Source organism: Pholcus phalangioides, unplaced genomic scaffold (assembly GCF_987345545.1).
Source record: "Pholcus phalangioides strain wild (caught in Gottingen) unplaced genomic scaffold, Ppha-v1.0 ptg000005l_1, whole genome shotgun sequence".
Lineage (NCBI taxonomy): Eukaryota > Metazoa > Arthropoda > Arachnida > Araneae > Pholcidae > Pholcus > Pholcus phalangioides.
This window is the reverse complement of record NW_028301598.1, coordinates 8349616-8377041: the sequence shown is the minus strand read 5'-3', so window position 1 is coordinate 8377041 and position 27426 is coordinate 8349616. Positions and strand designations below refer to the sequence as shown.

General features: G+C 35.9%; 1 protein-coding gene across 2 annotated transcripts in view; it reads left to right on the top strand.

Annotated features, from left to right (window-relative positions):
- The first annotated feature begins 4952 nt into the window (after nucleotides 1–4952).
- Nucleotides 4953–27426, top strand: part of LOC149086249 (SAP30-binding protein) — a 31551-nt gene continuing 9077 nt past the window's right edge. Inside the window, exons 1-9 of one of the 2 annotated variants that reach the window (XM_089232274.1) lie at nucleotides 4953–5036; nucleotides 6344–6513; nucleotides 7910–8040; nucleotides 8711–8762; nucleotides 10507–10595; nucleotides 18193–18281; nucleotides 19661–19721; nucleotides 22549–22600; nucleotides 26938–26996. In XM_089232274.1, coding sequence (XP_089088400.1) covers nucleotides 6372–6513; nucleotides 7910–8040; nucleotides 8711–8762; nucleotides 10507–10595; nucleotides 18193–18281; nucleotides 19661–19721; nucleotides 22549–22600; nucleotides 26938–26996 — 675 coding nt within the window. In that variant the 5' untranslated portion in view covers nucleotides 4953–5036; nucleotides 6344–6371. Of the gene's footprint in view, nucleotides 5043–6343; nucleotides 6514–7909; nucleotides 8041–8710; nucleotides 8763–10506; nucleotides 10596–18192; nucleotides 18282–19660; nucleotides 19722–22548; nucleotides 22601–26937; nucleotides 26997–27426 lie in introns of both variants that reach the window. The other variant, XM_089232275.1, reaches the window with a different exon arrangement.

The following is a 27426-nucleotide window of genomic DNA, read 5'->3' as shown; positions in this document are numbered from 1 at the left end:
CAACCATAACACTTCACTCATAGTTAGTAAAACTGGGGGCATATGACGGCACTACACATAACAAGCATTACACAGAAACAAACTTTACGTCAGGTTGCACTACACGTACACGCACATTCCCGCATGTACCGATTCGTTGGGGGGTTCCGCGGGGGGGGGGGTGCATGTGTGGTGTAGCAGTAGTAGGTAGGGGCTCGGGGATCCATGATGTTCTTAAGTCAGCCACCTCGTTGGGCAATTTGCCTGTTGTGGCGTTGTATTTGTATTGTATTGTATTTTCTTTCTGAAAATATGCTTATTTCTGGGTGAATTTTTCTTTGATAAAGGTTTTCACATATTTCTAAGATTTTATAGGGTTTTTTTCCAAAATTCTGGAGATCCAAGTTTTTTCGTTTTTCAGAAAAATCTATTGATCGTCAGTGCTCACAACAGCACAAAATTTAACCGACTATAATCTGTGTAAAAATAGCTAGAATCATGAATTAAATTAACAGAAAAGGTTTATTTTTTTGGTCAATTTGTCAATGATATTGAAATTTAATAAATAGGTCTTTTTCCCAACTAAACGGCCGTAATAAAAAAAAGACAAGATTTACTGTACGAAGTCTTGACAGAATACCAAGCGGAGATAATTGGAAAAAAAAGTCACATTCTTTTGTGCTCTGTGAGGAACAACAGTACAAAAATCGTTTCTTTCTAAGATTTACTGTATTTGGTAAATAATCAAGTTTACTTACACCACCCGTACTTCCCACGCGCATTGACTAATTAAAATTCCCACCATTTTTTCTGTTTTTGCTCTTTTTTAGTGGTTTTGTTTGTTTGTGGGGGGTTATTGGTCAGTATAGTCATGCCATCTGTTGGTGAAATTGGGAAAAGTGACGCCAGCAAGGGTTCTGCACATGCGTCCTTCTTTCTTATGTTTTTGAATCTGGTAACCCAGGCGGTGGATCAAAAGCATTATCAATGGTTCTCAAACTTTTCCCACCCGCGGCGCCTCTTTCCCTAGTCAACGGCCTTCCCAACTAGATAGCTTATAAAAAAACAATATTCACGTAGTTGGAGAATAAAGAAGTTAGTTTGCACCACTCCATTACTCCATAGACGGAGATACACTTGGAAGTCTGGGGGGGGGCATGATGAAGATGTCAATTTATATATACACACATTCATTAAATCAGTCGACTCCACCTTTAACGCTGGCAGGGCATTGCCTCTCCATGCCCCCTCCCTCGTATCTCCGCACATACAATACTCAGATTCTTTTTGGCGCAACTTTCGTTCGTATTACCACACTAGGAAAGAGAAAATTGTGGCGCTATCGGTCGTCGTAAAAAAAAAACATTTGTATCTTAAAAATCCTTTCATTCATTGTTCTGAACCAGTGCTTCCCAAAGTGGACAATATCGGCCTGTGGCGTCGCCTCCGACACGTGCTGAAAGGAAACGAAAGCCACTTCAGAGTGATGATTGATGAAAGCCTCCAATAATTTAACGTTATTGCGCGGCTTCACAAAGCACTGGGCTCGGTGCAACTGCACCTGTCGCATACTTCTGAGGGCTGCCCTGGACTCTTGGATCACCATATGTCGTAGAGGAAAATATGTGGGAATCGGAATCATAAATATACGGGACATATATATATATATATGTGTGTGGCCAATGAGTAGGCTGACCATATTTCCTCGAGAGAAATACGGGACATCACCAATTATCGCCAAAAGCGACGCCAAAACCACACAAAGTTGCCAAATATTGTTGAAATAACGGAGAAATCACAATGGCGAGAAATGCAGCGTTACTGCTAATTGCAGTGGATTAAATTGAATTCCACGAAAAAAATATTTTCAGTAAGACCAATGTGAGAGATTCATATACTCATTTATAGTTGCAGTTATCATAATATAATTTATAAGTTGAAAATAATTTCAATCTTTGACTTCAATAAAGAATAAAAATTCAAGTAGGTTTCGTGCAAAATACGGGAAAAACCGGGACACTTTTGCTAAAAAGTCGGGACAGCCAAAAAAACAGAAAACACCGGGACTGTCCCGGAAAATACGGGACGTATGGTCACCCTAGTCATAATCAGCATCACTTTGAAGGACAGGCACAGGATGAACCTTAGAGGAGAAATATAGTTTTTTAGCTCATTTGTGAGTAATGCACAAATGCCAGAACACATCTTGATTGTGTGTAGACTTTTCTTGAAAATGTCAAAAAAGTAAAGTTTTAGATTTGAAAAAAAGAAAAATTATTATCCTTATGAAATGGAAAGAAATCCAAATCTCAAAAGTTCGTACGTTAAATTTTTTTCCTGAATATTATTTTTACAGACTTTGTAAAACACGGTAATTATTCGTGCAAGACTGCAAAAATGAATGAAAAGAGAGGCAATTAAAAATTGCTGAAATAACTATAGAAATTTATACTAGTATTGAAGGTATATGTGCAATTAATTTTTTTGTTTATCATTTATATTTTATGTATGTCCACGTTAAATTTTTTTTCAATATTCTCATTTCTGTGCTCAGACTGCAAAATGTCACTTTTTCAAAATTTCATGAGGGCAAATTTGTAAACAATATTTTGTAAAAATGTGATACTGTGGCTTTTTGACTTATTGCAATTTGCCTTCGTTGGTTCCTCATAAACCGAAAGATAGACAAAATTTTGTCACCTTCCAAAATTTTGATGAACAAGACTCCAGAATATGTACAAATCAAGTTTTTGGGAAAATTGACTTGTGGTATTTTGCTATTTGATTGCATACACATAGTTCAGTGCCATATAAAAATTTTCAGAATGAATTCCGGAAATGTTGGAAATAAACATCTGCTTCTTGTTGAAAATAAACCGCTTCTTTATTAGGTACTTGTTTTTTCTGATAGTCGTTTAACCTTTCTTATAGTTTTCATTGCCTGGTCCAGCAGCAGAACTTACGAAAGCTCAAAAATGGAAAAATATCCACAAGAGTTTGGAGCCTTTGCCTTAACATTAGTTTTATTTAAGCAAGGCTTATAAGTTCATAAGGAAGACATTCAAAAAATGCTTGTCACACCCTTCGGCAATGCAAAAGTGGTATCAGATGGCCAACGTGATGAATGAATGTTTGAAATCTGTTCAAGAGACTGGTGTGGAAGTAGTCTCTATGACTACTGATGGCACCAGCTGTAATTTTGCAACAACCAAAAAATATGGAACCATAATATGGAACATGAAACCATATTTCAAGCATTTATTTATTCGCAGCATTGTTTCATACATCATATTTATTCCCCTCATGTTTATGCATCGTATTCCCAGCATAGTGTTTATACATCATGTTTATTTGCATCTTATTTACATCGTGTTTATACATCAATTATTTTCATCGTATATCATCGAAACTATTGAATAAACAATATGATGTTTATTTGACTTTTGAAAATTTTTGAGTTGAATTTTGAACGGATGATTATTTGTGAAATAAAAGTTGGTGCCACATGCACACAATATCTAATAAAGTGTTTTTCACTGTGTCTGCTTTATTAAATCACTCTTGAGGTTTTATATTTCATAAGTATTCAAAGTTAACTTAATCTGTGAAGGTTTTAATTCAACTTCCCATTCAACTTTTTAACCAGTACAAACTAATTAACAGTATCCACTTAAAATAATTTAACATTGTGATTGGGGGAAATATCATGTGTAACAAAAAAAAGAAAAAATATTTTCAAGACAAAAACATTATTGCAAATTAGGATAAGATTTTTAACTTCTGAAAAATTATTTCTTTCAGACATTCTGAATTTTCGTCAATTTGTTCCAGAATTCTTTCATTAAATCCAAAATATTTTTCAGTTAATTCCGAAACTATTTTTTCATTAATTCTAGAATTAATCGTCTTTCATAGTTTTCATCCATTTTCTGAAGATAGGCATACCACGACAAAAAAAAGCTCCGCGGACAAAATGTCAAAGTGTGCGATTACGAACTCTCCAAATTACGAAGCGCGTAAGATAACCGCCAATCATGGCAGCTTTTCTGATATAAGTCACGTGGTATACTCTGTGCACCTGTTCGGAAGAGCGCGTGAATGGGCTTTCGCCCTCTACTTATATTTCTTCTCGATGGGATGAACCCCATAAAAATCGATGTTAAAATAGCCAATTTTACTGCAGAAATGAATAAATATAGTGAGGTTTTCAGCCACATCAATAATTTTAAAAATTTAAGTCTTGATTTCAGAAATATTGAGTTCACTTAGAGATACGAAGCCACGAAAATTAAATATAAAATAATTAGCTGGACCTACTTTTGAGTTGGATATCCATGCAGTAACATGGATTTCAATTTTTTAACTATATACTCAGGTATACGAAAATGAAAATTAATGTCTCCATATTGTCTTTTAATACTCAACTTCATCAAGCCATGTAGTTTAGGATGTTTTAAAATAAGTTATGGGCTTATTGTACATTAAAGAAATGTCGCAGCTTTAATTAAGGTTTTTTTTGAAGCAAGAACACGCAGATAGATAAGTACAAAATAAATTTCGAAATAACTATCGTCCATCAAAACGAAAAAAAAAAAGATTAATTTCTAAGTTTCTTTAATCTAGAGTTGTTTCTTCATGAGTCGCACAGGAAATCCCCATATTGGTAACCTAGGATACGGTTGATGTCCCTCAAAGAAAGAGGGAGGTATCACGTGATCCAAAAAGCCTCATACCGTAAGGTGGGGAATTTTTGCGGCTCTGAGTAGACGCCTTCAAAAATAGGGGTTCAAAAAAGCTCGATGGGAAAGAAAGACTCTGAGCCCTGATATTAGAGAGTTCGAAATTGACACTTTTGTTACCGCTACTTGATTAGTTACAATATAACGTCGCGTCTGTTCAAACCATACCAAACCAAACCGAACCTCTGGTTCAAATGATACCATATATATATTATATCCTAAAGAAGATAACAACTCTTCCCTTCTCATCGAGATCTCTCCCTTTGTTTACATTTTAGTGCCAGCCATAATTTGGTGTGGTCCATTTGAGATTGAGAGGTAAAGGTTTGTTTCGATGTTTTTAGTTTTTCTTTGCCAATGAAATCCTTCATTTTCCAACCCTTTATTGCTTAATATTGTCATTATTATTAATGCGGGGTTTGGCCATTCTTATCTACAGGTTGTTTTATGAGTGTCCTTTGTATGTAAGGCAGTGTTGGTAAGTTTTTTTGCCATAAGATACAATGGAAATTTTTTTTGTACCCCAAACTCTATGGGGGGGGGGGAGAGGAGGGGAGGAAAGAAAGCAATTGTGCTTCCTGGAATGGTGCCCCAGGTCACTGAAGTGATCTGTAAACGTGCTTCGGGTCACTGAAGTGATCTGAGAATGTGCTATTTTAGTTCATTCTCACAGAATTAGGTTGGGGATCCCGGGCCACATGTGTAAATTAAGAGGTGCTGCCCTCTTTCATTTTGCCTGGGGCTATGATTTTGTTGGGAAAGCAGTAGGGACACGCTTTTTTTGATTATATATACAAAAATTTGTTACAATTCTGTAGAACAGGCTCACTATCGTCAAAGGTTCTACAGGGATCAGCCTTATAACTATCAAGGGTTCCGCGAGAAACCTGGTATAGAGAACAGATATAGTTTTTACGCGTCCTTTTCCGAAATTCCGGGTATTTGATGGGTTGTAACGCGTCACCTGCATCTCTGGACCCGAGTTGTGCTTGGTTTAAAAGGAAAGCATAGGCCTAATCCAGTTGGAGCAGAGAAAATAAACGTTTTTAAGTGCCAACATTGGGCGACTTTATGAAGGGATCTAAAGTCCATGCCATCCCCCATTTAAATATGCACAAAAATATAAATAAATCCTTCGAAAGTATTATAGGCCAATCAAAAAAAAAGTGAATATTGATATTTTGAATGCCAATAAAAGCTAAGAAGAGCACTTAAACTACACCTATCCGCTGCACCTTTTCAGATCACTCACACATTCTCAGATCTCATGAGTGACCTGCGGCATAGTTCCAGACCACTTAAGTGACTCGTGATACATTTAGATTAATGAAGTGGCCAGCACACTCCTAAATGCTAAACACTGTTAAACCCCAAAAGCAGAATTTTTTGCATCGTTCTGCAATGAGCACTCGCTTGACCAAAAATTTTCTGTGATAAATTTCTCTTAGCATTTTCTACACTGTAGAGTTGTTTTCTTAAAAATTCTTCCTGATACTGTTCTGTGACATGTGTCACAGTTTTCAGTATATTCTGCTTTGGAGCATTGATCTATCACATATATCGGATAAATTGATGATATTTTGTTTTTCATGTAATTTATATTTTATTTATATAATTTATTGCAGGATCTGTGGCATCTGATCTGAAAGGAAAATGAATCAAGAAAAGCAAACTGCGTTAGATTCCCTCACCGCAACCTACACAGATTCTGAAGGGGAAGGAGAAGCAGATTCGGATGAGGACATTGAGAAACGGGAACCATCTCATAGCGTAGAAAGCTCCTCTGGATCTTCCGGTTTGTCCCTCGTTTAACATGATTTTTGTGAAATGCTTAATAAGTTCAATGATTTTTTATTGCATGTTTGCGATTACATGAGAAACAGGTTACAACATGTGTATTTTGAAACTCTATAGGTTTAGTCCATTCTCGTGGTTAATTTTGCAGTGAGGGAAAGTGTAGAGAATGTATTCTCACACACTACAGAATATAGTTCCCATATGTCAAAGGTGGTAGAGAAGTGTATAGACGTATACACAAATTTTTAACGTCATTTATGATTTTGGAAGAAATACTGAAAAACAATGTTTAAAACGAGTGCACAACTTCCAGCCCATGGCTCAAATGCCCGCTGCACCAAGGGGCATGGCCAAAGCCTCCTAGATACATTCTTTATTTCAAATGGAGCACAACTGAAGTCTATCACCATCTATTAGCAATTTACTACTTAGTGCATATCTAGTGTTGTGCCTGATTTTTCAGTGCTGCCATCTATATATCAGAAGTTAAGTGAGTGAAGTGCAATGATTGAATTATATTTGTACTGTTTGTATGTCTGTTGCTCTCTGTGGCAAGACTTTTTAAAAGGAAGCTCGTATTCGCACCTCGAGTGTGAGCCGATACTCCTAGTATTTGATTGCCTCCTAGATGCTGCTTCTACTAAACCAGACACATCTCGTCCATATTCCTCTGTGGAACTTCTAACAAGTTGGTGCATGTTGGAATATGTGCGTGTAGTAAACCTTCTGTAAAGTTTGCTGCTGTGGAATGTTTGTTATGTATAGTGCTGCATGGTAGATGCATCTACCATCAATTTTTTAACTATGCATGAAGTGTAATAATTTAATAGCATATCGTTGCTCCCTGCAGCGAGACTTTTTAGCTCCTCCTAGATACTATAAGCTTGAGGCATATCTTTGTGATGTCACAGCTCGGGTCCTACCGTGTATGTGCTTTGTTTTACTCAAGAATCTAAAACTCATGACTGACATGCATTTTTTTATGATTAGAAGGAAAAATTCATGATTTTTTTTCTGTTACTATTATTTACTTTTACTAGGGCTGGTTTATCAATCATTTGTTAATTGCAATTAAAAATTTTAGTTGAGTCAATTGACTCTTATCAATTCGATCAAAATTTTTGTTAACAGTTTATAATTTTACCTGCTTTATTTGACCGAACCGATTAAATATCTCAATTTATGTTTCTAAATTTCACAATCTGGAACTTTTTGTAGCTGAAAGAAGAGTTTCATATTCCCGTGAGAAGAAATTGGATTGAGATCTCAGTCTCTCACTTGCAATGCGTTAAAATTGTCTTATTTTTGGCTTTTGTGTTAATTGGCTTTTTTGCCAATTGAGTTTGTGACAGATCAAAATTTCCTTTATTTATCATTTTTTATTTTTGCATCAGATGACAAGTACAGTTCAAGAGGGAAGATGACGCAGTCGAAGCTTGTGTCATACACGTCTGAAAACTATGAAGATGGTGCGCTGAGTGATTCTGATGAAAGTCGATTGTCTGATTTTGAGATGCAGGATGACGTAAGCATACCTTCCTCTCCCCCCACTGTTAATCATTATCTTGAGTGTCTCATTGGTCGATTTAATTTTCCAACTATTTAGACTCATTACCTAACAGAAAGATGTGAATGTGTGTGTATTCAAATTATTTCTGTTCCAGCCAGTCAAAGAGCCGCTGTGGTGTCGCGAGGACCCTGGTTCAGACCCCCACCGTCGGCACAGTGGTAGTGAGCTGAAGTTGGTTTTCTGTAATTTTGTTCTACTATGGTTAAAATATTTTTTGAAATAAAGTATTTAAAAATAGGTAATTTTGACATTGGTTCATTGCCTCTCTCTCTCTCTCATCACAGAAGCAGCGTGCCGACCTACCTTTCTAGTGGGGCTAATTGGCCAAACTTTACTTGATGACTTTCAAGCACTCTGAACGTCTGAGTGTTAGGTATTCAGGAATGAAAAAAATACCATAATGTAGCTGAATATATGTAATTTCCATAAACACAATCAAAATTGTCATAACTAAACCACACTTGCTTTCAAAAATAAGATGCCCCAAACTGTTGCTAACCAGCCCCGGTCTCCCCTACTGAATACTGAATACATGCAGGGACTGTCCACAGTGTGTTAAGATGAAGTATCTTTTGTATGCTACTGAAATTGTCTAATTCATGTTTTCTCTCATTTCTTTCATTAGTCTAATGACAGCAAAAGCACACCTAGTGAAAGTCGTCCTCCACTGTCACCAAGTGAGTAATTACATCCTTAATATGAACTATAATTATATGTGTGTTATCTGTCTCAAAATTGTAGCATAAGATCAAAATGCTGAGAAGATAAAAAAAACACCTATTCAAAATAATATTCAGAGGTATATAAATGAATTATAATCTAAATTGAATAAGCAAACATAATTTATTGTATTCAGCACACAGATGATTAAGATAATATAGACCTATATATTTCTAAATTTTTATTCAAAATCACTGTCTCAAAAGTTCAAGCACTTCATTCAGATTTTAAAGAACACATATTGTCGGCTGAGTTGTATTAATAGTTTTAGTCTTATAAAAACAGGGAAATTTTTTACCAATGAATCAAATTTCAAAGTCAATGCTCACAGATGAAGAAATTTCTAAGATCTTAACATTCAAATCTGGAAGTGAAATTGCTAACATGCTTAATCAATCAAAGCTTGTGATACATCAAGTTCAGAGGATATTTTTGTTGAAAAACTGAGATCTGGAAGGTCATGTGTAACATGCACGATGGTGTCAACTCAAAACATATCTTCGCAGTAAGTCAAAAATAGTCTTCTAAATGTGTGTCAAAATATACTGCTTTAAATAGGTATATAAAATAATAGAACTACATTAACTTGAAAAAAAAAAAAGAGAAATAAAATGTCATGTTAATCATGTCTAAAATGATGTCATAATATAGGCTGCAATGGAGCAGCACCTCTTAGAGATAGAAGGCCTCTGCATGGGTTGCCAAGTTCATCTATAATGTCATTAAGACTACCTAGCAAGCTTGCCACATTTTGAACCACCGCATCCTATTTCGGCGTAGAATCTTCCTGGTTGGCTCACAAATACTGCATTGGGTGTGGGACATAGAAATCGCCAATTCTGAATCCAGTCATTTCTTTTCTGCAAAATAATGATACTGGCACAAGCAGGGAATTTTCCCCCCTGAATATTCTAAGGGAAAATGGACTCCTTGCTTATACGTCACGAGCAGCGTGCGGAGGCCTTCTATCTTTAGGAGGTGCTGATTGGATTGGGCCTGAACAAGAAAGTATGTACCTCATGGAGACAAATGGCTGAAAGAAACATTCTGCATTGGAGGAATTTGGATGACCATGCTGACTGGTACACTTACTGGCATTAGGTCTGATCTAGATATGGGCCGGAGACACATAGATTCAATGCCTTGATGAATGAAATCCATGATCAAAGCCAATGATGGCCACCATAGAATGTATTTCTGGGATATCAACACACGTTTTCTCTTACTGTCCAAGCAAATGAACATATCATTTTGTATTTGCAAAATTATCCAGTTTTCCCTTCTGTAATGTTAAGACTGAAACAATGTAGTTACAGGGAAGACATATAAAACTTAAACAATCATGTTGATGTCCATTTGCATACAAATATTCATGTGCAGTACTTCCAGAATAAACTAAGGACAAATTAACTTGGTTGCTAAAATACAGAAAATCATATACAAGCCTTCCAAAATAAGCTAAGGACGAATCAACTTGCTCTTGTCAGGAAAGTAGTTGGAGCTTTATTTTGTTGTATTTGCTAGAGATTTAAATCATTAAAATCACTTTTTTTTTTGGTTTTTGTGAATGGAAAGTAAGTTAATGAAGTGTTGATATCGGTATTTGAAATTATTTTAAATTTATGATAATGTAAAATGCATTTCAATGGTGTGTAGGTTTCTTATGTTAGTTCTAAAGCTTTACTCTCTTATTTTTTCCAGTATCATTCCATCGGAGCCTAATGAATCTGAAGAAAAGTGAAATAAAACTACCACCAGAACCACAAGGAAGATGTTCAAAAGCTGTTCAGGTAAATTTGTCTTACTTATCAGTTCACCAATGATGATAATTCAATCAGATTATATCCCTTGCACCTCTACTAATGTATTTTTCTAAAGCAAAGTATAGGTCATGTTTCTTGTGGCTACAAGCTATCAGTATTGATTAAGCGATTGCTTCATATCGCAGAAGCCTAGGTGAGGTTGCTTTGATCTCATCGGGGGTGTATTCAGCTATTCAGCTGAAGTTTATTTTATGTTGTCCCTCTCTATCTCCAAGGTGCAAAAGGGATCCATCTTTCCATTCAAAAACTTGTGCCACTGCCATTAAAAACACAATTTTTTTTTTTTTTCACTCATTGCCAATTTTGCACTTCTGATTTGAAGGACACGTGGCCATCAACCACAAAATGAATGAACAAACGGCAGAACTCTACCAATGAACTTGTCCTGTTGCAAAGATTTCCTCTAGCCCAGCTTCGTGGAAGAGTCTGGAACATTTTATTATTAAACCAAAAAAAGAAGAGGAAAAAAATACAAACAAAAATATGAAAACATACAAAAGTAAAACAATATATTTCCCTAGGCATAGAGTATTCTAGAGTGATTAACAGATTTTCACTGTGATAACAGAGTATCAAATTGGCCATCAACCACAGGAAATGTTGAACTGAAACAAATTCGCTAGATTTAAATACTGTTGAATGAATGAGAAATTGCAGATTCTCGGAAGGAACCAATAGAAAAAACAAATGCAAGGAAAAACCACTGATGTATTTAACCAAGTGTTGCAAACCAATTTCCGTATTTGTATTAATTTCTTACTCCTCACATGTTTCGACATGCATTGGGTGATATTAATAAAAAGAAGGAAATGCACATGAGCAAAAGGCTCAAAGTAGAAGCTTGAGCATTGAAGTAAAAGGAAATGCTAAAAGCAAATCCTTCAATCTGTATTAATAATGATTTCTTTTTGCTCGTAAGTAAATCCTTATCATCTATTAGTAAAAGGTGAACAGGAGCCAATCACGTTGACCCTGGAAATTTGATGTTTTGCCTTTTAACTCCCTTCTCTGCAGGGAGCTTTTCACCCTGAATCTCGAACTGATTCAGAGTTCATGAATTTTTTTCATATGTGGTTTTTTTCCCACAATTTCCTTGTAAATCATTAAACTGTTTTCATCGTCAAGCAGTGAAAGTGAAACGGAACCCCAAAACAGCAGTGTCAGCCCGTCGTTCATGCTGACTTTTACTCAATTATCTAAGTATTTAATCAATTATTAATTCTCAAGATTTGATCGACATGTTTACATATATTGCTTTGTGTTATAGACATATAAAAACAAATTATCATAACCCAGTTATTAGACGCACGGAGGCAAGTTAGAAGTTTAAAAATTATTTAATAGAGAAGTTTAACACAGCAGACATCAATATAGACTATAATGTATCTCCTTAACAATTACTGCTTTATGCGATCGGCACCAATGCAATTAACCTGTACTGTATCTGAGACGTTATCACTATATACAAATTCAACAATTACCTAACTGGACATTACGGGTTAAGGAAATGATAGAGTGGTGTACTCACCCCAGTCCTCTTGTATGATCGCCTTGCCATCTTAGCTGCTGCTGTTTTTCCGCACGGCACTTTCTTTGTCCGACACTTCTTACACCCGGCCCTATATCCTTTTCATATTCCGCGACTCTCCACTATATCTCGAGTCTGACTCCCTCTCCTCAAACCGATGTTCAAGTCCCTTCTCTTATTCCCCGTTCTCCTAAAAAAAAACACTTTCCAACCTTACATCCCACTTTCTCTCTCTATATATCCCTTCATCATCCGGGCCTCCTGATTTTACATCCTCTTCTGCTCCTCCCTAGAACCCAGGATTCGCTCCCTCTTGTAATTTTCTTTTCGTGCTATATTTTAATTTGAGGCCTCAAGCAAGGGCAATTTGATTGGACTTTCACGTGACCATTCTGGAGAAGATCGGTGCTATTCATCCCTAATAAATTTCGTCCCTTCCTAAATAATCAGAATGCCTACGTGCACTGGTCACCTTCATATCAATACCTAGGGCGACCCCCCATGTTACAAGCAGAGCACAAGAGCTCTAATTGGTGATGCTGCTTTGTATTTATATTCCTCTCTTACATCCATTTCTAAGAGAGCAATATCCTTACCATTCATTAATTTCAACATTCCATTATTCTCGTTCTCCATAACTTCTCCACACCTATGCCTCAGGAATCGAATCTCATTCCGCAACAGCTCCTATTCACGTATTTCGAAAAACACCTTTCTCCTGTCACCAAGCCTTGAGCATGCCAGGTGACGGTTATACACCCATGTGAAAGTCGTACAGACAGTTTGCTTAAGGGTAACCTATACATGACGATTCGATCTCTTTCTAATATCCTCATTCTTCAATATCCTCTCTCATTTCAAGTTGCGTTCAAATTGCATCTTCTTTTCAGTGAAGGTCCCGAATCTATTGACATCCACTATTCAGGTATTTTCCATCTTGCATTGACATCCACTATTCATGTATTTTCCATCTTACATTCTATTTTCGTAGCTTCATACCTTGCCAGATGAATTGTGCTTCATCGGCAGTTGGCCTAAAGCATGTTCTTCCTTTCTTACATAATCTTTTATCACTCATGGCCGCCCTGCACGTGTTCTTCACAACTACCCAAAGTCAAGCCTCAATTAATACTACACCTGTTACCCAGTCACCTTTCCAATAATTCTTTAAATACAAAATAATCCTTAAACAATTATCCATTTACATAAATTAACAATTTTAACTAATCACCTTTATATTCAAATAATTAACGAATAATTATGAGCGGAACGGGCCCGCTCATAGCAGCAACAGTGAGCGGAAATTTATCGCTGATGAATTTCAAACGCGTCCAGAAATACTAGCCAAATTTGAAATACCGGAAATTAAAAAAAGGAAGATGCAGTCATCTCATGGGTGTTAGCGAAGTACAAAATATTGTTCGGGACATAACTTGATTCTAAATCTTTCATGAAGAAAGTGAACTATATGAAGGCAAGACTGAAGAAGAAAACAGATCTGAATAAAACTGGAATAAATCTTTTAAATTGGCAGATTGGGAAGAAGCAATGCTCAAGACACTGGATATTGATACAAATCCCATAATAGTAAAAATTGCAGATAATTTAATATCGTTAAGAAATTGTATCAAATTTTATGATATTTCATATTATGGATAACTTAATTTTATAAATTATATTTTAAGGCTGTTCTATAGTAAATATGTAGTGTAAAAACAATAATTATGTTCATTCCCCCTCCAAGGCTATTTGGGAGCCACGTGTAATTCAATAAAATGGAAGTGCCAGGCATTTTTTATGTTGAGTGAGATCTGTTTAAGTTAGAATCATGGGACCAAGATTACTCTTCGTTTCAGAGTTTCTTGTTGTACCAAAATGATTATATAGTTTTACTGCTACGTAAGAGTTTAATGTCAATAGTGTACGCTGTGCATGTAGTTGAATTGGGAAAAGAAATGCACCTCTTCTGCATTACTTATATGTTCATTTTGCGTATGTATATATGAGATATATTTTGGAGGTTGCCACCATTTTCGTTTAAACAAGCTGCTCCCAAATTTTTTAACAACCAATTGCTTTCCAACCCACAATCTCCCTAACTAGTTTGCAGATTAATAGTCTTCTTATAGGTAAGAGGCCCTCACGACTTCCTTGCAAAAAGTAGAATAGTTTCCTAACAAAAGAGCGATTGACAGGAGCAAACTTTCTCCCACCCAATGGATTGAACCCAACCAGTCTAAATGCCCACTTTCAATAAAATTTGTTGTTTCATAAAAGATCCTACTTAGGCAAGTTATTCTGCATTTTAAAAGTTTTATATTTATAAATGAAACAGATGCATCTGTGTGTAAATTTCCATCAACTTTCTTATCTTGCATTAAATTTTCCATGGGGGCAATGCGATTGGGAACTATAAAAAAGACCAAAATGGATGTAAGTGCTGAAGCGAATTCATTATCAACTGATATTTTTGTCAGATTAGATCTTACAAATAATTCTGGAATCAATGATTCGAGACTGTCGAAAGCCATGGCACCCGTCTGACATCTGTAATAGACAATTATGAAATGGACAAGATGAAGCAATTGCCAACGAAGGAGTTGCAACGATTAGTGTTGATACAACAGTTCCATGCAGCTACTTTGCAACAGGACTTATGAGAAGAAAAATCCAGTAGCTTCAAGTTGTAAAATTAATTCTTTTACAAGAGGAGTTTATTCATGAATGGTCATGACCTTATCTCCATTTAACATAACAGACATGTGCATGAAAAATAATCATTATAATTAATTTGCATGAGGATTTTTAAGCTGTTTCAAATATTGCTCTTCGATAAAATAAATGTTAATCGAGTTGAAAGAAATTTTTCATACAGGATAATTGTCTATTATCTTAGCTAATTTTTTTCTCACCAATTTTCCTTGACATTGAAGATGATTTCTATCATAATCCATAGCTCCAGTATCTTCATGTTTTTGAGGGACCCTTTCATTTCATTCAGAGTCTCAGCTATATTGGGCTAAACACATACAATCACAATTTTTGGTATATTTTCTAGTTTTACATGACAAACATATTGCAGGATAGGAAATCTCCGTTTCAGCTATCCGAATCACCTCATATGGTAACTTTCTTTTTTCTGAAGGGCATTAAATTCCTTTTCTGCACTCTCAACTGCATTTGAGAATGATTGCTCAACCTAGTTGAACCTCTCTGCATCAGACAAGGTTCTAGTCCATAACCATCAGCCAGTAGAACCATGTCCTGCATTGCATGTATGGCTTTTCTGACTTCAGAATTTATCCAGATTCAGGAGTCGAATAGATCCAGGCCAACCAACATCAACACTTGTGAACATTTCTGTGCCATCACAAATTGCGTGAATATCTAGAGTCGGTTCCCCTTTTCTGTTTATATACTCATCTGTATAGATTTTTGGTTTCAGTATCCCTACATGGGTGCAATCAATCACACCAATGGCTGTTGGAAAAGTGATATTTACTCTGCCATAATTCCTTGCATAGTGGGGAATTTATCCAGCTGTCTGCCTGAGATATTATATGGTCTACAACAGCACATACAGTAAACGATACTGTAGCTTGTGAAAGTCCAAGTTCTTCACCAATTCCATTTTGTTAACCAGGATCAGCAAAATACCGCAAACATATTTTCATGTTTTTACAATGATGAAAGCCTCTGCATTCTACGTTTTCATCTAAAAAGTTATTAATTTGTAAGCCATTTCAAATTATTTTCTTCAAAACAAAATAAGCTTTTAAAATCATAGGTATGTGGGTTTTGACGAGGCTTGTAATTTTTCACTTTTACTGACTCAGAATTTATGGAATGAAATGTAGAGCAACTTTTTTTTTGATTCATAAATGAGTCTGCTATCAGCCAGCCTAATCATTTCTGAAGGGTTTGCTCTTGTAAGTAAGTAAAAGGTGCTTTTTATTGATAATTACTTATTTCGGTCTCAAGTAAAAGGACAACTGAAGAAGGATTCAATTTTACTGAAAAAGTAAAAGGCTTTTTTTTTAAAATTAATATGAGAGGAAGGATTTACTTCATTTTTTACAATAAAAGATTTTCCTTCTTTTTATTAATACTGCCCATTGGGTGTCATTTTCAGAGGATACCCACAATCACGCTGCCTGAAGGTTCCACTTGGGTCAGTTACCAAATCTTTACTCCAGGTTACTCAGCAGCCAAATGTGTCTCTTCGAGTTAAACATTGTGGCCAAAGTGAAGCAAAAAGAAAATTATAGTAGACCCAGTCAAATAGCCCCATTTCACCAGAAACCAATCAGAATACTTTCGACTCGTGTGTAGGCACTCAGCTTCATTTTGGCCACTATGTTTGTCCTGAACAGACACATATTTTCTGCTGAGAAACCATGAGTTTAGATTTTGTAACCAAACCAATCGGAATGCCCAGTCAAGGTGATTGTGGTTATCTTCCACAATCACCTTGTGGGTGTGGTTAGACGACACCCATTGATACCCGGTGACAAAACAGTAAGAAATTTGTTGGGTTTTCCTTGTCTACACCTTTTTTGTTGGTTTCCTTCAGTAACAGTATGAACCCATTCGAATAAATGCCAATTAGTTAAGTAAATTAATAGTTTCACCTTAAAATAAATATCAAATCGTCATCTGAGGTCAGTCATGTCACCGGTTCCTCGCCATTGTTTGGGATGTGCCTGCCTCGCCATTGTTTGCTGCAAACGGCATGCTATTGCCACTGCTTCCTCCATCTGACAGCTCTGGAATAATAGCTTATATTCTAATGGGGGAAAGATCAAACTGATTGATCGCATCTACAGCAGCCAACTTTACATAAGGTGGAAGCGAGATCACCTTGAATTCCATTTCAACTTCACTCGATCATGTAGTTTTATCTCTGTAACTTGCTTCATCAGTCATACTCTGACTCCACATGGGGAGTCTAGTCCTCAGTCATCGATATTTCTTAATTCAACTCTGGCAGTTTGATCATCCTTTAAGGTCCACAAAGTAAAGGAAGTCGTCGGTGTATTTCGAGAGTGATCGACGAATTCTTTGAAGGACTGATTCTCCATGGATTGAAGATACTGATTGTCTAATCGAGGGAGGAAGACTTACAGTGAAATTCTAATGTTTGTCAAAATTTCCAAAATTTTAATAAGTTTAAATAATGTTAAATCTGTATATATGAAATTGATTTTCTGTGTATGTGCGTGTGTGTTCTCTATACAAATCTACAACTTTAGATCTATCGTTGCCAATTTTGCATATATACTAAACGGGATCCGACGTGAACGATAGGCTACTTTAAAAGTTTGTCAGAACTGGGCAAATGCACTAAAGGAGCGAAAAACTGTCAGGGAACAATGGTTCTGGGGTCTCAAAAATCACTTTCAGAATGTTTACTTTGGTTACAGTGGTTCTCAAACAATGTGTAAAACCGGTTAGCACTGGGTATTATAGCTAGTGCATTAATAAAAGTTAATTTTAATGAGTTCTTACAAGATATACAGAAGACTGTATGTTGTGAAGATATTTAGTATTTGAGATGTTAATTTTTTTTAAGGAAGGAAAAATTAACATCTCAAATACTAAATATCTTCACAACATCCAGTCTTCTGTATATCTTGTATTAACAAATGGAGAGCGACATTCATGTCATATTAATGAGTTCTAATTCTCAACTTTTGTCGTATTTGCTTGTTATGCATTTTTTTTTTTAAGTCACGGTTATAACAATTGTCGCACTTCTGAGATAATATAAGCCAAATTTTTATTTACTCCTCAAATAAAACTTCTTAATTTGGAGGGAAAATAAATAAATCTTACGATAGTTTCAGAAATATCACCCACATTATTATTTCTTATGTAGCAGTGTTACGTGTTCATTGATTTTTGCTGGTGTCCCATGAGATTTGTATGCAGTCCCTTCCATAACTCAAAGTAGTATTGATTCTCTCTCTCACGCTTCCATAAATATTGGCAATAGATTATTTGAATTCAAGTGTTTATTGATTTTTTTTTTTTCAGGAAAAAATTAGTGAACTTTACGAGAAGAAAAAGCAAGGGAAGAATATGATAGCTTTTATCCAGCAGAAGAAAAATTTCAGGAATCCCAGGTATTTGTTAACATTGCTACTTAATGTATGCATTTTGATCCAAGTTCAAAGTTTAGAAATTTTGTAAAGTAAACGACCAGGCGCTGTCTATTTTTTGAAGATTCCAGACTTGGGACATAGACTGCATCATATATGTACTGTCATTGCTCGTTATAACGACCCCACTTTATAGTGACCATTCCATTACAATGGCTGGTAGGACAAGTCCAAATGCTTTCATATAAGAAATATCTTATATTGAGGTCTTCAACTCATGGTCCATATGTGGCCGAAATCTGTAGGCCTATTACTGTATTTAGAACTGTAAGATACTACCCAGATTCAATAGCAATGCTGTGCAAATGATACATTAAAAGTGCTGTTTTAACGAATTGGGGGTCCCTGAGCAAAAACAATTTTTGAGGCTATGGTTTCATATAGGCCACATATATTTCAAGAGACCAAATTCAACATACATAATTACAGAATTTACAGAAATGCTAAAAAACACCTGAATGAAGGGGGTTCTCTAACTTTTTCCACTCCCCTTACCCTAATCAACACTTTTCTGTCGATCCCCAGAGCAGTTTAACAAAGGATTTCTTCAAAAAACCTTTGTGGGACCACCATTCCACAGTGCCCCCGGCAGATTTTTTGTCTCAACAAGATGCCGTAGCTCACAGTTTGAGAACCCCTGCCGTAATAAAAGAAATAATTTTAGAATTGATAAAACATAATTTAATGGTAATTTAAATTGAATTTAAATTTTCTATTAATGGAAATTTAAAATTATATATAATGAAAAATTTTTAGAATCATCTCGGGAAAAATTTCACATTTAATGAGAAACATAATTGATTAAAAAGAATAAGGTAAGAAGAGGAAGCTACTTTAAAATAAATTCAAATTTATATATATGATGAAAAAACTAATAAAAATTCAAATTTTATGAAAAAATAAATTCAGAGTAAAAATAAAACTGTTCAATAATTTGCAGAAACCTGTTTAATGACCGAGGATACCATAATATGACTTGGTGGTCTGTGGGCGTTGTGGAAAGTTTAGTTCTGCATGCAATTCCGAAAGGTTGAAGACCCCTGTCCTATATGTTACCTATGGATATAATGACCACCCAATATAACGTCTGTTATCGACATAACGATGAGGATCATTATGATGAGCACAGACTTATTGTGTTTTTGTTTTTTTTAACAATGGAAAGAAAACCAGTTATTAAGCCAACACAAAATCGGGAATAAAATCTCAAAAAAATATAATTCACATCAGTTTCTTGCTTTTTTAAACCTACCAGCTATTATTATTACAAAGTTACATGTGATGACAGATATTAGACAGGCATTTCTTTCAAACCATATTTTTTTCTTTTCTTTTTTCTGCAGTATTTATGAAAAACTCATAGCTTATTGCAATATAGATGAACGGGGAACGAATTATCCTCCAGTAAGTTTTATTGTTGTGCTCATGCTTTTTTCCCGTTCTTGTTGTAAACATTTTGTTACATGTAAAGTTTCACACTTATGCATATTTATGCAAACAATGGTTAAAAATTTTCAGACTGAAATTTTGGTTATTACCAAATATTGTTTTATTTGGTGGTACCTTACTCAATTAAGTAAATACAAGAGACATTTATGTGCTATAATCTTTTGGGACTATTTTTTAAAAGCATGGGTTCATAACTTTGTACTAGCACATCTTCCAGCTTCATTTGCGCACAAACAGTGTCTGTCATGTGACAGAAATGTTTACGGAGATTGAGCTGGCTACCTGCTATAAAGTGAAGGCAGTTTTTCATTGCATGCCCCCCCCCCCCCCCCCACCAAATAAAAATGTGAGATTTTGTGAGATTCATTATTAGATGTCTGAAATGTATGGTGTCTAGATGAGTGTTCTTCAACTGCTGGACCCCGGACTGGTGTCGGTTCTTAAAATATTTTGACCAATAGATATAGCTGCTACATAATTTTGGATTTATTAACTATTTAAGTCTTTATATTGGTTTTTATTTCTTCTGATCTGGTGTGGGAATTATTTTTCTCCATTTATTTATTATTTCTCCCATTTGGATATTTTCGGCCATTCTGCAAATTTTATTATTTCTTTTAATTGTTTATTTTTTCTGGTCTGCAAATTATTTTTTCTATTTGCTTTTTTTTCTTGTCCATTGAATTATTTTTTCCCATTTATTTTTTCAATTTTTTCCCCCTGCAAATTATTTCTCCCATTCATTTATTTTTGGGTGGTCCACAAATTACTTTTCCTGTTTATTTATTCTTTTTCGTTTTTTTTTGCCAGTCTGCAAATAATTTTTTTCATACCCGCCAGTGCAAGAAATTGTTCAATTATTTTCATCAGTCTGTAGCTGTAAAAAGATGCTGAAGAACACTCGTCTGCAAAGCGCAGCATTTATTGGAATAGTAGTCTTTCACCGTAGACTTAACGTTTCCTAATTGAAACCTAAACTTCCTACAGTAAACTAAATTACTATAGGAAGTAAATTGGACAAATTTTGTTAAAACATTTTAGTATATACAATGTGTATAGATTTGACAATTCATTGAAATGAATCTTTTTGGCATTGGTTTAATACTTTAACCCAGGGATGGCCAACCCATGGCATGTTTGACACAAATGGCACGTCATGGTATCAAAAGTCACACAAACACTTTTCAAAAATTAAAGAAAATTATGTTCCATATTTCAATCAAGGAAATTCTAAATTTTAAAGAACCCTCTTTTCTTGAATGATGATCTTGTAGGCTGCAAAACCTATATTTAGTATTGTAGGCACTCTTAAAATAATAACTGAGATGAGAGACTTTCTATTCAATGCATCTCTCTTCGGTTTTTTACCTTTGAGTATAATTGCTGGATGTCTCGTGCGTATGAGACTCAGGATCGTTGACATTAGGGACATGCACTATATAATACAATTACATTGTATATCCATGAATTTTTTAAGGTGGAGGACTAAGTCCTCTTACAAAGTTTGTTTAGGAGGGAGAGCCCAAGAACCATGATTCCACAAGTTCTAGTGTCTATGCACAACATGGTGTAGGTAAGATGATTTTCTACCGATGTACATGCATACAATATCTGCATTATGATAATTGAATTTATCACTCAAAAATAAAAACAACTCAAAACTCAAAAATAGTGACAAACTGAATACTTACACGAAAATAAGAGGACAACCAAACATATATTATTTTGCAGGAATAGAGGGAACGCTCGTGTCCCTGTAAAACAGGATGTTTGGTCTGCATGTTAATATTCGTAGAGTGATACAAGCATCAAAAATAATCTTGATTGTGCAAGGCTTGGAAAAAAGTGGGTCATCCCCACTTCAACCCTTAAATGCATAGCTTTGCATGTATGCAAAAGATCCTTTAGACCAGCAGTTCTCAACTGGTGCTCCGTGTGCACTCTCCTGGGGCTCTGCAGTTGCTCAAGGAAAACAAAAAACAGTGAATTTGAATATATATATATATATACGTATAAATATTTATAAATAATAAAAATAAATCAGTAACTTTGATGAATAAATAAGAAATAAGCCTACTGGGCTCTGCAAAGAAATTTTTTACCAAGAAGGGCTCGGCGAATCAGAAAATGTTGAGAACCACTGCTTTAGACAATCATTACTGCAGTCAGTTTGACAATAAAAATTCAGAATTGACTTTGCACATAAGCTGAGGTCATATTCTTCCTATGTTATATTTTGAATTTACTGGTGGATATTCCATTTAACGGCAACACCTCTTTGTTGCAGAGCATGTGTGGTTGTGATTTCACAAATTTGTTGAACATTTGATTAACTAAATGTTTTGTTAGTTTTTTTTTTATCAGATTTTTTTTCTTACTGTAGTTTGAAGAATACATATTTGGAAAGTAATATTATTTCAACACATTTATTTTATGGGAAATTTTCGAGTCTTTGCATGTCCTCCTTAAAGCTGTGTATAAGCAATACAATTTTAGATAGATTTTTCAATATAATCAGGCTTTCTATACATGTCATTAGGAAAAAAAATTGAGCATGTAATGGTTGAGTTACATAAGGACAGAAAAAAACCACCTTCATCATATGACTGATATTCTTTTTATATATTTAACTGATATTCTGCTAAGCTGTATATATTTTCCTACGTGTTAAAAGACCATCTTTAATAACAAAATCTATCTGTGTGGAAATGACAGGATGTGTGTGTTTTTGCAGTCACTTGGCAACATGAAATCATCAATTGTGTGATTTTTGTATTTCTAGGAAATATATGATCCTCATTGCTGGGGCCCAGAGTCTTTCTATGATGAACTTGGTATGCATATTTAATTTTATATTATAGAGTCTGTTCAATTTTTAAAATTGTGCCACACTACAATCACGCTTTGATGTTACAAACCAAATTTTTTTTTTCAAACAGCGTGTCATCTCTCTGAATGTCTTTCCCCATTTACAAACTAATTTTTTGAGTCTGTTCGAGTTGATATAAAGTAGCTCGGCCGTATACAGGGTGTCCCATAAATAGGGGTATGGGCTTTAAGGAAAGGTAGAGAACATCAAAAGTATTAAGAATTACATAGGAACCCATGACCGGAAATGCCATCGCATGTTGCTAGGTGATGCTGTTCATGACAGTGCTGGAAGTAAAATATGTGATTTTTACTCATTCGAGTGGTAGTTGCTGTGGGAGGAGCATATGACGGTATACAAACAAGGAGGTGGCAGAAAAAATTGAGAAAGCATTGCACACTGGGCTTCTACTTGTCCTACTTTTTTGTAAAATGTCCTACTTTTGTGCTACTTTCTAGTTTTTATCTTACTTTTCCTACTTTTTTTTGATCAAATTCTATCAATAAAATTCTTGTAACAGATTTTAATTGAGGTGGAAATCATCAATATATTGCCAAATATTATAAATGTAGATTGCCATTAATGATTCTGCCAAAGCAGAAATTGTATCATTTTCAAGATTATTTGGGGGAGCATGTGGCCCATTTGGTTAATTTTTCATTTGCTTAGCTTCAGGGTTTAACAAGTAGAGTAGTCATTAGAAACTTCTGTCGGGATAGTAAAAAATAATTTTGTATTTACTACTGCATGGTCTTGGACAGTAACTAACATCATTCAAAATTATTGTGCACATTTTGTGTATAGGTAAAACAACAGTTTGCATTACAAAGCAGTTGGATGTATAGGCCTATTCTACGTTTGGTGATTCTGATGTTACCCAATAGCATTCCATTGTCTTCTGTACTTTTAGGACATGCAGAGGCATAAACAATGTATGCAATACTCAGCAAAGAGCTAGAAATGAAAGTGATTCATTTGTCAAAAATGATTCACACCTGTAGGGAACAGCAAAATATAAACAAATTCATTTAAAAAAAAAGGATGGACAGTGCAGCAAAACCATCTGGTTCACCTTGACTCCAGACCCTGTAATTTACACATTTTGCACTTTCCTTTTTTTGGAAGTGTTCTTGAAAGAGTGTCATTCTTAAAAAACTTACGTCTTCATAATTTTCTGCTCATTGTCGAAGAGAGTTGACAGACTGGACTGTGGAAGACTCCAAAAAAGAATGTAATATATATTGTGAAGAGAGAGAAAAGAATTATCTGTGGTTGCTAGTACCCTGCTTTGGCAAAAAATTGTTTTTGTTACAAAGTAATTTCTTTCATTTTGTTTTGGCTTGAGTCAATCTTACAGGATACGAAAATAGTGCTATAAAAAAAAAAATTTAGAATTTAAAAAATAAAAAAAATGTAGGGATTTTTTATTATGTTGTAGGCTGGGGAAGCAACTAGGTATCTATCTTATTCTTTAACAACCCCCGTGTATATCAATACAACACAGTACAATACGCAAAGTAGTAAAATCACTTTTTCAAGGTTACGTGATCATGATACACTCATTGCCATAAAAATTTGCACACCAAGAAATAATTGTGGGATCGAAACGAAAGTTGGCCTGAAGGTACATGTCGGGCATGTACGCAAATGATTAGAAATGCAGCGTGATTGTGCATTGCGTAATGCCACTAGAGGGCGTTGAACTTTGTTCTCCTTGGAGTATAAAACAGGAAATGCTGAGGTAGACATGCCGTTACGCTGCCGTCGAAGACCATATGAGCAGTTGTCAGAGTTTGATAGGGGAAGAATCATCGGGATGATGGAAGCTGGGTGTTCAGCTCGGCGAGTAGCTCGTCAACTAGGCCGTTCTGATTTTACTGTGAGGAGGTGTTGGGACCAATGGACAGAAGAGACGTCATTTACACGGCGACCAGGTTCAGGACGCCCCCGACAGACCAGTCGTCGAGAAGACCATCACATCATCCGAAACGCACGCGTAGAGCCAACTGCCTCATTGGCTGCTATCCAGACACAGGCAGCAGCATCACTACGGGCCCCTGTATCTTCCCGAACCATCACAAGGCGCCTGGCTGAAGGACATCTGGTATCGTGGCGCCCATTACGTGTGCTGCCAATGACACCCACCCACCAACGCCTCCGTTTGGAGTGGTGTCGAGCACGACGGGATTGGACTGCAACGGAATGGAACCAGTTCGTCTTCAGCGACGAATCGAGATTCAACTTGATCGTCGACTTCGAAGTGATGACAATCATGTTCGTGTGTGGAGGCCCCATGGTGAACGCTTCAATCCTGTCTTCGCTTTACAGCGACACACCGCTCCCACAGCTGGTGTCATTGCGTACGATACACGGTCACCCCTAATATTGATCCATGGCACAATGACAGCCCAGCGGTACATCCATAACATCCTTCAGCCACGTGTTGCCACTCATGGCAGGGCTCCCAGGAGCCATTTTTCAACAAGACAGTGCTAAGCCACACACAGCAAGGATGTCACAAGACTGCCTCCGCCACATTACCACCCTTCCCTGGCCTGCTCTATCCCCAGATTTGTCACCAATCGAGCATATCTGGGATCATTTGGGACGGCGAGTTGGACACCCTACGAGGTTGGTCGAACTAGAGGCGCATTTACAGCAACTGTGGAACGAGATGTCTCAGGACATCATACTGAACTTGTATGCCTCAATGCCCGCTCGTATCGCATCGTGCATTTGCGCTAGAGTGGGTCCAACAGAGTACTAAAACTTCTGTTCATCTGTACTTTTTTCTGCAATAAATGATCCTTTTTCTTGGATTTTCTAATCACTTACTTATATCAACGTAGTGCTTACATGTGTAAAATTTCGTTTCATTTTGACGACTTCTGGGTGCGCAAATTTTTATGGCAATGAGTGTAGATGGTAAAAGGAAGGAAAGAAAAGTTGGGGACGTTTTTCCTCTCCACTTTTTTCTTCTTGAAACTAGGAAAGAATGCTTGCTGGAGGATGAGTGAACCAAATTTTTATGCGTCCTTTCCTGAAGTTCCTTGTATTTGACAAGCTATAACATGTCATTGGCACCTCTGCTCTAAAAGGAATTTTGGCAGTTATCGCAAAAAATACATAGAATGCATATAAATTCATTTCTTCGAAGGTGACATGAATTTCCCCTCATTTACAAATTTCTTTGGGGAACAATTGCATTCTTTATCTGTCTTTTTATACCAAACTTTGCCTTTAGGTAAAATTCAAAGTTTTTGGCCGACGTGGCAAAGTTGTTCTCTTTCAATGTCGAACGAAAGACAAAAACTTTACGCCTTGTTGCGTTTTTCAGCCGAAACACTTAAAAACATGCATTTTGCTTTACATGATGGCCATGAAAGCCTTGTTTGTTTCATCTTTAGGGTAGGCCAGACCAAAAACTTGCCTTTTGTTTCATGGCTGAGACACGAGCCTTCCCAGAGTCATTAGAATCTGTCATCATTCCACCAGGACAAAATCTCCTTTGGTGGGAGTTGCTGTGTTAATTATTGATTGAGTAACATCTTTTATTTTTTCTGATGTAAGAAAGGGTGTGTTGTCAGTCATTGGCGGGAACTCATCTGCAGCTACGGTCATTTCAGACTTGCTAGCATTTGAAGAGCAAAACAAAAAGTAATTTCATTCAAAAATCGGTGCCACATTAATACCTTCAGAATTACACTTTATTTGAATTACCACGCGCAGATTGCAAATAACACACCTTAGAAATAGCCATCTTAGCCACCCCGTTAGACATTTTGCCTGTTGTGGCCTTGTATTTGTATTAATATACCCTTAGACATTATTCATCTTAGAGAGTATGATAAAAAATAGTATTGTTCTGGATAATGTCTCTCACAAGCACTCAAGATGGCAAAGCTTGAAGCAATTTGAAGGACAACACAGAATTATTTCATAGAACTGCTACTTACATGTATTTACAAGCAGAGATTTTGACAAAACACACTAAAAACAGAGCGACTTTTCTAACATACAAGAGATCTCGTCTTCAAGAAAACTCAACAAAATTCATAGTTCTCTGTTGGCAATTTTTGTATAGACAGAGAAAAGTCCAAGTTTGTTGTCAATTTGGCAAGATTTACGGAGAGGTGCCTCATGACCATTTGCTGGTGAAAGATTAATAAATGATAAATAATGACTATTTACATAATTTTCGTAACAATATACTACTTGTCCTCCAAGATTATGTGAGCTTGGTCACAGAGAAAGGTTTGCGTAAGTTTCAAACACTTTCAACAACTTTTTTTTGCTTTTTAGGTAAAAGACAGAAAGAAGAGATGGATCGTCGAGAAAAAGAAAAGAAAGAACGAACCAAGGTACAATACTCATTTCAAATAAATTTTTTTTATGTATATTATCTCATCAAAATTATCTCTACAAAACCTGCTACCGGTTATGTGTGAATTCATATATACTATATGAATTCACACATTCATATAGTATTTTTACTGGGAAAATTCAAAAGTATGAGGTAGGGCAGTGAAACAGGCCATTTGTCACACCTGGAAATAGCAACTTATGGGAGGAAGAAGAAAACCAGAGGGCTGCCATCTAAGAGACAGAGCTTCAAAATTCATTTTAGTAATCTGTTTACGAGAAAATTTTGTTACAGACGTGTCATTCCTGGAAATTTTTCCCTTGATAATCTGCCCTGGACATTTCGCCTGCCCTGACCATTTGAGTGACCAAGTGAAGGGGTGATCGGCTGTATGAGTGACCAAGTGAAGGGTTGAATGACCATATGAG